Source organism: Mytilus californianus, unplaced genomic scaffold, assembly GCF_021869535.1.
Source record: "Mytilus californianus isolate M0D057914Y unplaced genomic scaffold, xbMytCali1.0.p SCAF_11, whole genome shotgun sequence".
Lineage (NCBI taxonomy): Eukaryota > Metazoa > Mollusca > Bivalvia > Mytilida > Mytilidae > Mytilus > Mytilus californianus.
In genome coordinates, this window is record NW_026262593.1 from 47,643,549 (window position 1) to 47,655,654 (window position 12,106).

The 12,106-nt window shown below is 30.3% G+C and overlaps 1 protein-coding gene across 2 annotated transcripts in view; it reads left to right on the forward strand.

The window, feature by feature from the left end:
* LOC127720213 (uncharacterized) overlaps nucleotides 1-7,143 on the forward strand; it is a 48,159-nt gene extending 41,016 nt beyond the window's left edge. For both annotated transcript variants that reach the window (XM_052226688.1, XM_052226689.1), the window contains exons 14-15: nucleotides 1,393-1,508; nucleotides 3,245-7,143. In XM_052226688.1, coding sequence (XP_052082648.1) covers nucleotides 1,393-1,508; nucleotides 3,245-3,475 — 347 coding nt within the window. In that variant the 3' untranslated portion in view covers nucleotides 3,476-7,143. The remainder of the gene's footprint in view (nucleotides 1-1,392; nucleotides 1,509-3,244) is intronic.
* The last annotated feature ends 4,963 nt before the right edge of the window (nucleotides 7,144-12,106 follow it).

A 12,106-nucleotide genomic window follows, 5' to 3' on the forward strand; every position in this document is an offset into this window, starting at 1 on the left:
TTGCCTATGTTTGCTTATGTCCACATTTTTGGAACACTCGTGGATAGTTGTCTCATTGGCAATCATACCACATCTGTTTATTTTTATACACATGTTCCGGACCATATGAGTATTTGGTCTTATGGTCGGGGTAATTAACACGTTTACTTTTAATACTTGACCCTTCTAGTTGTCACGTCATTAAAAAGAAGCTATCAAAGGCCATTTTATTTTACGTGTAATTATTATAATTATTACAAGATTAATTAAATAAAAAGAATCAGTTTAACCCAGTTAATTTTACTCACTAGTCAAAACTATAGTAAACACATTTCATACCTATGGTCATTACCGATTTGTCATTACGAATGAATGGCAATATGTCGACTTGGGAAGATAACTTTCAAAAATATCTTTATGAACTGTTAAACAAGAAGTCAACTATTTTACTAACTGATGAAACAGTCTACAGGATAAAGAGTCTATTAATTGACACTAGAGAAGGACAGAAAACAGATACACCCAGATTAGGATGTGCAAATGCAGAAAAGCTATGGTACCGTGTGGAAGTGAATGTCACCCTAAGCATGCATGCAAACATAAAATTAGTGATGGAAACTAACTGTGGCATTAATATTTAACGTTTATGTAGCCCTTGGATGATAAAATAATACATGTTCATGTTACCATCATTGTTTTGCTTTTTTAAAGTAAAGTTTATTGTATTATCGAAACGTTTCTAATGAATATTTGAAAAATATTTATATAGTCCAAATACTCATATGGTCCGGCCATTTAATAACCAAACGAGTACATACTCATATGGTCCGGAACATACACAATACAAATTAAAAAAATACTAGTATGCATTTAGCGTTATGTGAAAGAAAATAAACCCATCATCTTAATATCTCATCCCGGCACTACGACACTAGAAAAAGTGTCATTCCTTCATCATAAGGGATTCTGAGAAAAAATTGTTTACTTGATTTATCAATGACCACAGTTAGGTGTTCACTACAATGTATGTCACAAATTTGATATTTTAATATCTCTCAAATCTGGTGGCATCGCCGACTTCAAAACGAGAAATATTGAATCAAAGTTTAATCTCGTACTCTTACCTGATGGTTTATCATGTAGGGGATAGTTAACTTCGTTTACTGTACGGATCCAAAAATAAGACATAAGTTTTGTTTATGGTATGACACATCAGATTTGCAAAGATTTAAGCCTCATGAAAATAAAACCTTAAGTTTTCCTAATTCTGTTTGAGTAATTTTCTTTAACTAATGCGAATGCCTCAAACCTAACCGATTAAACGTGTTTACCTTTTACGATCAATAACAACGGTTTCATAATATGACATATTACTTTGCAAAAAAAATTAAAAAAAAAAGATAATGTTTTCAGAACAAGGTCCATGGATACTTGGCGAAAACATGAGTGGATCATACTTCATTCAGGCACTTATCCATGTCTTCAAGAACTTTGCATGTGAAAAGTCATTTATGGAATTATTAAAAGAGGTAAAGTATTAAATAAATACATGCTACGAATATGTAAAAAGAATTAAGACATATTAGGTTTGTGATTATATTAGCTTTAATAATTGTTTTGCCATGCCAGTATGAGGGTTTCATGGAGTTGCCTGCGAAGTGTTTCATATCAATTACCTGTATTGTTGGAGCAAGCATGCTTGAATTGTTAAAAAAAAGATGTAAAAGACACACAAAAAAGACAAAAGTTTTAAAATAAGCGATATCATTTTGTAATGATGGTAGGTTGTCTTCATTTGAAATAACACCTACCTCTCTTTGATGGTAACAAGAACAAGGTCAAACTGTGTCTTTTTCCCTTAATGTGGGACATTATACCAAACTCTCATTCTAAGAACTATTTAATACATATAAGAGATGATCTGCATTATTACGTATCAAAACCACTTGTTGAGGTAGAGTTCAAGTTACTCCTAATGAATAATGATAAATATGTAATGCCAATGTTATTGTTAACTACATAAACAAGTATCTTGTTTCTGCTTTTGAATAGTATATTTTTTTCTCATTATACTCAGTCCTTGAAATGTTACTCATCACCAGTCACAGCTGTTAGATATATTTTGTGTAATCCTAATTGAGATAAATACTTAAGTGTTTAACAACAATGTGTCTCAAATAAGTAATATCAGTTTTGTTATAGTATCTATAACAGGAAATATTTACAGATATCAATTTATACATACATTTTAAAATAAAGATACAAGACAAATCTTCAACAAAAGTGTTGGACAAAATTAAAGTTAATGATTGATTGATGTTTGCTTACCGTCAAGTGGCCAATATTTCATGCATATTCAGGACGAGAACAAATAAACAATACAAACAATACTAGTGAATAGGTCCTGTCATAGAGCTGTCAGGGTTGAAGGTCGAGGAAATTTGGATTGCCAACTGGAAATTGAGGTAAATTGGATAGGGACAGAAATGTAGGCCTGTAACAGGTCACATCCGAACTCCACCTCATCTCCCTCAAGAGTTGTTGCAAGAATTTTAAAAGTGCAGAGAGCGTGGCACTGTCTCTACAGGATGCATCGAATTGAACGTCCGCATTTTGACTGGGCATGGCTGCGTACTTTTCATCATACACAGCCAAACATTTGCCCCACTTTAGCAAGGGTTTTATTGCCGGTCGGAAGATGACCAAAGTGGCTATATTTCTACTCAACGGTCACCCTTAGGAACTCAAGTTAATTAATTGATTCACGAAATTCAATATGGTAAAAGTAAGTGTAAGTTAAATTACATTTAGGATAAGATAACACATATATTTCTCTCGGTACATCAGATAACTGAATAAGTCTAATATACTAATTTTCATACGGATGATTGACTGTAAACCAAATTTTTTGCGATCGCTTTATTTTCGCGGGTATATAATAACGCGAATTTAAATCGTGGCGAATATGTAAAACTAGGATCGTCCCTTATCTAAATACATCAAGTAAATTTGAAAATCGCGAAATTAAATCGCCGTGAAGTGGTATAGAAAGGGCTAAACGCGAAATAAAGTTTGTTTAATGTATATAGATATCAGATTTATCAAGCATGATTTCCTGTACATAAAACATTTGCTGATGAAAAATCTAAGATCAAAGATGCACTTGATACTCTTAGGGCTGAAGCTGAGACAGATGTATGAATTTATGAGTTTAGATGTTCCTTTTTTCATTCGAAGGTATTAACTTTACAATTGACCTTTACAGGCAAACATGTGTCTGGCCCATGCTGTAGTACCAAAGCAGACAACAGAGGGGAATAAAAAAGTGACAATAGAGAGGAAAACTGTTGCACAAATTGTCCTTTTGGAATATTGTGAGGGAGCACAGCTTTACTTTTTCCCAGGACTTGATGTAACACCTATTCAAAAAGGCTTGGAAAATAAAGATGTATCTGAATCAGGAAAACCAGTGCGTGCAGAATCAAACCCTCAGTAGCTATAACCACCAGTTCGTGATTAGAAAATTTGTAGAACATACTTTCTGTAACTAAATGGAGCTAACCTTTAACTCACTGGGATTGCCAAAAATAGTAAAATTATGAAATCCTTTCAAAATTTGTTAAAAATGCTGAAAGTGGCGTAAAAACACAAACAATCAATCAATCAATACATTTTGTCTCGATTTTCATATACATGGTTGTTGCAAATATGTGCACATATCGTCGTCATTATACATACATGTTACAAATTGAAGCATAATATTTTAAGTATTTAAAATGAAACTAAATAAAGCCCCAGGAATTGATGGCTTAAGTGTAGAATTTTATAGAACTTTTTGGGAACATCTTAAAGAGTTTGCAGTCAAAACTTTTAATTTCTCATTTGATAAAGGGGAGTTAACAAATTCACAAAAATGAGGAGTTATTTCCCTTTTACATCACAAAAATGATCCTCTCAGTTTAGACAATTATAGACCAATAACATTATTGAATGTTGACGCAAAATTAGTTGCTTATTCACTTGCTCAAAGAATCATCAAAATATTACCCCAAATTATTCATGGAGATCAAAATGGGAATGTTAAAAACAGATATATAGGATATAATATTAGACAAATTCAAGATGTCATAGATTATGCAGACAAATTTGATATAGAGGGCGCTTTATTATTCTTAGATTTTTCAAAGGCATTCGATTCATTAGAGTGGGATTTTATGTTCTTTGCTTTACAAAAATTTGGATTTAAAAATTCTATGATGAGATGGATAAAACTTTTATATTCTGACATAAAAAGTTCAGTTTTAAATAATGGGTGGATTTCAAAACCCATGAGTATATATCGTGGAATACGTCAAGGCTGTCCATGTAGTGCTTTAATTTTTGTTATTGCTGTGGAGATTCTAGCTTGTAAAATTAGGCAAGACCATAACCTTAAAGGATTTGAAATCAAGATAGATGGAAAAACCCATACTTTAAAAATAAGTCAGCTAGCAGATGACACCACTCTTTTTCTCAAATCAAAACAAGATATTTCAAAAGCTCTTAACATGATTGAAACATTTGGTTCACTGTCAGGATTAAAACTTAACAGATCTAAAACGGAGGGTATTTGGCTAGGGAAACAAAAACATTGTAAAAAAATATGAAAATATTAACTTTACAGATAAACCAGTTAAAAGTCTGGGGATATATTTTGGGCATAACAAAGAAGAGTGTCATAAACTAAGTTTTGAAAAACAGCTAAAAAAGTTTGTAAAAATAATATCTCATTGGAAAAAAAGAAACCTAACCATGATAGGAAGAATAACAGTTATTAAATCTTTAGTTATTCCTATAATTACTTATTTAGCTACAGTCTCAACCTTGGGCAAAGAGTATTTAGATAAATTTAAAAAAATTATATATGAATTTCTATGGAACAATAAGACAGAAAAGTTAAACGCACTGTATTAAGCTACAACCAACTACATGGCGAATTAAAAATGGTAAATATAGATAAATATATAGAATCTATTCAGATAGGTTAGATAAAAAGATTAACTGCTGATAAATTTCTTAATTGGATGGTTATACCAAAATTTTATCTAAATAAATTTGGTAGCAATCTACTTATCTTAAGAATGAATACTTATAATATATACTCGCTACCAGGTACGAAAGAGCTACCAGAATTTTATCTTGATATGATTAAAGTATGGTTAAAAAATAAAAATAATAAAACTAAACATCCAAATAATTACAGACTTATCCGCCAAGAAGTCATTTGGGGAAATCAATTGATCAAATTTCAAAAGAAACCACTACTTTTCCAAAACTGGATAGATGGCAATATCATTCATATAAATGATATTATTGATGAAAATGGAGTCTTTTCAGAAAAAATTATAAGTTTAAAATTAAAGAATAAATCGAATTGGATAACTGAATTCTCAAAATTAAGAACAGCAATCCCAAAAGAATGGTTAAAAATATTGAATGAAGAAAGTTCAATAAAAACTAGTGTTTTAACAAATAACTCACTATATATAAGTGAAAAAAATATTTGCAAACATAAACTAGAAAAATTAGATTCGAAGAAAATTTATACAATTTTAATAGAATATGATAAAGAAATTCCAATAGGGTATCATAAGTGGAACAGAATATTAAAATGTGAAAATATACAAAGTGAAGCTCAATATATGCAAAAATTTATTCATAACTATTTAAAAGATAATAAACTGAAAATGTGCTGATGGAAACTATTACACTTTATTCTTCCAAACAAAGTTTTGTTAAAACAATGGAAAATAAGACATAACTCTACCTGTAATTTTTGTAACCTTACAGAAGACTATGATCATTTTTTTGTAACGTGCCACTTTTAGATGAGTTTTAGGAGGAAATATATAAGTTATTTGAAATAGCTAAGATTGGTAGACACATTTTCACTGAAAAAAAATTAATCTGGGGATATAAAATTAATGATGAACATTATTATGAAATAAACTTTTTACTTACAGTTATTGTGTTCACTAAACACAAAATACACTATTTGTCAGAATATAGGACAAACAATATCAATCTATATAATGTTTTTAGGTCAGAATTTAAAAAAGGATTATTATTACAAAAAAAATATATTAATATTGAAGGAAAAGGGATACTAGAAAAGATATATTCTTATATTTGACAACATTGTTATATTATAGGCAATATTGTTATTATATATGTATTTTACATAACGGTTTGATAGATGATTATTTCATTTTACAATTTCAATGAGTTTTGAAAGTGAAAGTACCTCTTATTTCTTCCACAAATTTATATACTGTAATTTTAGATTATACGGAAGATATACAAATTATGCTTACTATATGAGACCAAAATTTTTTTTGTGTACATACCTTCCGTGCCTAATACAATTATATTTGGGAGACACGTGGTGAAAGCAATTAATCCACACAAAAATACAACAACTGAAAAACCGTTATACCGGACAACAGAGAAATATATTAAACCACAAACCAAATTCCGAACACGCTAAGATAACCCGTTATTCTGTTTTATTCTCAACATCTATCAGATAGTAACAATTGATTGTATATTAAAGAAAACTGTTTTTTTTTACTATATATATAAAGTTCATATTCAGAGATATAATAGTAAAATAATAGAGAAATAATGTATTAATGATAAACAATGTATTAAAGACATATAATATACATACTAACAAAATTATAAATATATACCTGAAGATACCCTGGTCTTAAGGTACTAATATACAGGGATCTCCACTGAAATAACTGTACCAGTGAAGAAATCTGTTAACAGCATGTGCAATATTGTTGTTGAATAAAAAAAAAATATTTTAAGTTTCATTGCTGATATCTGATAGATATTTTTGATATATTTATAAAATTACTACAAAACTCCATTTTTAAGTAGCCATTGCAGTGGAATTGTTTCCGTTGGCGGTATAATTAAAAGTAATTTTTGAAAAACTTCAAAACCTATGTTAAGAATATTATTTATATTTAAAGTATATCTACCACAACAATTATACGAGATGTATCCTGTCTTTCTATCTTTGTTGTCACAATCAGAACAGATGTACACAATGTATATTAAAGAAAATATAGTGAATAATTTGTCATGTATCAATTTATAAAATTTGTAGATATATGTGTTACCTCATTTTATAGGCCAAACCAGGCCCTTAAACGTTTGTTAAAGCATCTACTACAGTAACTTTGATATTTTTAAAACTGTACATACACGATGAAAGTAATATGGAATAGCGTTGTCCCTTTTGCTACGCTATGGTATTAACTTCGACACATTATAAAAGGAGATGATTGGCCAAAATTATGAACATTTACAACTTCACAAACTAAATATTCGAGCTCCAACGATGAGTTCTGTGTTGTTGAACGATTGTCTAGCATACCTAATTACAAGTCTGGTACCTTTGGTGCATATTTACAATAATTTGGTCGATGCCACTGGTTGTGGATTTTTTTGTTTTGTTTGTTTAGCAGGAAGACTTTTTTTATATATAGGAAGGATGATATTAAAGTCAAATTATCTTCTACTACGATGCCTTAATCCAAATATTTGAATATCAAAAGGGAAAACATCATTAAATAGCAATTAAAATAAAATATCATTAGAATGGTGCAGAAATAGATAGGGAACAGTTGTTGGACAACAATTTTTACATCCTATTACAAACTATAAATTTTAAATGTATGGCATCATTCAGAATTTTCACATTCGTTCATACATACTTTTAAATGTCAAATTCTTTTCACCAACTTTCAAGCCTGTAATAAATGACCAAAGGACCAAAAATATAACGTACTTAGGAATTAAATCTTAGAGCATACATTACTAAATTAAAACGATTACACGTAGTAAGGTTTAGTATACACAGCAAGAGTAGATACCATCTTGTACTAGTGTCTCGTCAAATCTTTACGTGTAAGACATTTTACAAATAATTGGATATATGAAGACTTGTCTCTAGACCCTTGACAATACAGCGCCAGTTACTAATGATTTGGCTACCAACCCATTTGACCATAAATTTACCACTAGAAGACTTTTTCTTATGGTTGCTTTGGTGAGTCTTGCTGATGTTTTTAGAAATATCCTTTTTTATTCCATAAGGGATTATCATAAAATGGTTTCCTACTCGGCAGTTGATAATGTAAGCCTACATCTGTCTCCTCCAATACAATTATAACTATTTTGTAAGAGTGCTAATCTCTTAATCTCACAATAATTTTCGTGTTGTTCGAATAAAAGTTGGACATCGGAAGAAAATACTCAAATTCACTCTTTAGTTTGTTAATAATTGTCGGTCCATTCGCCCTGTCCCAAATATTACAGCTTTAATGAATGTTTTTTCTTATAGACATTAAGTATTAAAGATAGTCACAAGACAAACATTTGTACCTGTAAAGACGTAAATAACATAATATATTCAATTCTACACAAAGGGATTCTAAAAAATATAACTTTAAAAGATTTATTGAATGATGGTTGTTTTACAATTCTCGTGTAATACAACAAGCGCATTAAGCATATCTGTGTTAAAATGAATTTTCATTGAGATGATTATAATTATAAATCTTGAACTGTTTAAAAAATTCATAATTTTTAGGATTTTCTACTCCAGGAATAGATTATTATATCCGTATTTGGCAAACACGTTCAGACTTTGGGATCCTCAATGCTCTTCAAATTCGTAATTTTTTGCCTTTTCAACTTATTTTTTTCGAGCGTCACTGATGAGTCTTTTTTAGACGAAAAGCGCGTATAGCCTAAAAAAATTTAAGCCTGTTATTTATGGGGCTTTTTTTAAGGATGATAGTTAATTAAAGTTAACTCTTTGCACTCAACAGTCATAACTGTCAGATTCTTAAAGCATTAATTATATGGTAACAGTCCACAAAACTCATTATTATAATTCCAAAGTAGAGCCAGTCGGTGTTTGAGCATACAGTATTGTTTATAGCCTTTGGTTTGGCCTTACAGGAGAATCAATCCATGATATCATGTCAGCACACTACTACAAGAATGCTATGATCAGTTTTCTGTTATGAATTTTTACAACCACTTGGTTGATGCCACTGTTGATAGACGTTTCGCCTGAGAGGTTTTCACCAGCCAATTAGTCAGTACTACATTTAGGGTGTTTACATGAATTTGCGTTGATAGTAATTTTCTGTAAATTTACTGATACATTTTAAACTATTCGAAACACTAAGATCCTTTCTACTCCCAGGCATAGACGACCTTAGCTATATTTGGCATAGAGGTTTTGTAATGCTACAAGACATATGAATGGTTTACGTTAAGGATATTTGGACCATAATATTGGTTACTTTATCACAATCAAGTTTGATAAACAGATCCAAAGTCTACATCGAAAGTAATGACATTAACTTATACTTGTATAGATCTGTTTGATGTTAAGAATGAGTATTTATTGTAAACATCCCTAAAAATGAGACAATGTTCTGTAATCTTCAAGTTCATAAAATATGTTTTATTCATAGAAGAAAACTTATACATTGTGTTTTTTTCTTAATAATTGTTGTCAACTATCTGGCAAATGGATAACTTTATGAAAATTGATGTAAAGCTCTTTAATAATCTTAGTTGAAGTCCATGGGTTTAAGCGAAAAACCTTGATAAAGGGAGTACCCAAAACGTTGAATAAATTAGATTTAGCTCGTTTATATTTCAAAAACTTTTTGTCAAAATGTTTACTTCGACTTGTTGAAACAAAATATATAAATTTCAAGAAATTTGTATCACACTATTTACATGAATCATTTCATTGGATATATAGCAGTTTGACAAACACTGATTTTGATCATTGAGAAGCTTGATTTCTCTTTACTAATAGTATGTGATTGAACCGTTCAGCTGATTTTTAAAAGTTAACTCTCTTAGGTGTTTTGTGTCCCTTTAAGCTAAGTTCAACCTGTGTTAGTTTTAGTTTTACAGCTATTTATTGTTATATTTTTTATTTGATCAAATATCTGAAAGACAATTTGGTAAATGATGAATGGCATACACATTCATCCTTAAACATTTCCATGACAATTAAAATATTAACAAGAAGGAAATATTACTTAATTTTAATGTTTACTTCTCATTTCATAAAACCTACTCTTAAAATGTGATGAGCACGCACAGTAAAAAAGAGAGATTGCAGACTATGGCGATAACAAATCTGATTACATCTGATAACTTAAAATTTACTTAAAGCAACTATGTTTAATATATGGATACCTTTATCAAGAAAAGGAATAGCTGGAAAACGTTATATCCTTATTAATGATTGGTTCAATAAAGGCAATAACACTCATATAACATGTATAAACAGTAGAAATACAGTTGCTTAAAACGATAATTTGAAAAAGTGGTAACCCCAAACAAACCTTTTATTCGATTCATATTTTTTTTTAAAGCATATGAACTTCATTAATTTAAACAGTTCAATAAACCACACAAAACAAAATTCAATCCTGTTAAATCAAAAATCTTCTAGATGTAATATTATTGGAAAAATTGGTCCCAGATAGTTTTTGTAAAAATAAATACTTCCATTTAAAATTTGAACAGTATTATGTGCATGCAGCATTTCCTGAATTCATAATAATTATTCTTTCATGTTTATCCTTGTTCAACAACCGCAATAATAAATGCAGGCAGAAATTTCTGAATTTCAGTAGTCCGTATAATTGATTGTTGCTTGCTTAACGTCCAGTGGTAAATATTTCAGTTATGTTCGAACAGGAACAAATTAACAATTAATACAATAGGTAGGTCCTACAAAATAAGGATCGACTGGGATAAAAGGCGAAAAATTGGACTGCCAAAGAAAAATGAAGGTATGTTGCAAACAGGAGACCTACTGAACCTTGGGAGAATTGTTCCATATGTTCTTTAACGTGCAGAGTACTTGACACATTCGGTATGTATGACCTCGGATTAAACGTCTATCTGGCGACCTGCCGTGGCGGCATTTTTTTTTACATCCTACGCAGCCAAACGGACGTCCCACTTTGGCATGGGTTTTACTGCTAATCGGAAGAAGATAAAGTGACCATATTACTATACCTCAGTCACCTTTAGTGTTAGTGCTACCAAAGAACAAATGAATAATACAATTAAAAAGATATAGGAGATATCATTTATTAAAACATGCACATTCTGAAAAGACTCATTTTATTACATGTATACTATTTTCAATGCTATTGTCATAGATTTTTATTTTATGATGTTAAATACACTCAAATGCCAAATAGGATCTTGTCATTATTAAAAATAAGTTGTTTTCAAGAAGTTGATTTTAACATTTAGCAATAAACATACTTTGCCTAAGGCTCGTTTTTCAACTTGTTTTTTTTTTTTATGGGGGGGGGGGGGGGGGGGGGGGGTAAACAAGCAAATTCTACATTTTCTAATAACTGAACTTAACTGTGCATTAGAGAAAGGTAAACCATTCTAAGATATATAAAGATATATTTATTTAATATAAACATGTGACAATTCTTGTCAAACAACATATGCACCAAATAACCATAGAAAAATATATAAAAAAAACATGTCACACTCATTTTAGGTAGCACAATACAAAGGAACAACATGTGCTAAAATCGGGCATATAGGGGCACCCATGTAGGAGCTAATTTCATTTAAAACTACATGTTCTTGACAAAAATGTATGTGTCACAATTGAATAAATAAGGATTTTCCTATTGGAACCTCATTAATTTCAATATAATTCACACATGTACCATGGGGATACTTCAGGATTGGCCTTTAATAATTTATCAATTAGGTTTTGACCAGTAAGAAAGCATTCCATTTCAGCAATTCTAAATATATATAAAGAAAATGCACACCCTATGCAACAAAAATCAGATCTGGCGGGAGAATTTATATCATTATTGACCTTGCTGCAAGTCAGTTGCTACTGATATGGTCAAAACTCCGCCCACCTGGATACACATCAACTATGAATGATCTCAGAAGTTTAATTAAACATTGCATTTGCTTTTTTTTAATTTGGTTTTATTCATTTAGTACATAAAACAATATTTTTTGTTTTTAACATTTTCACAAA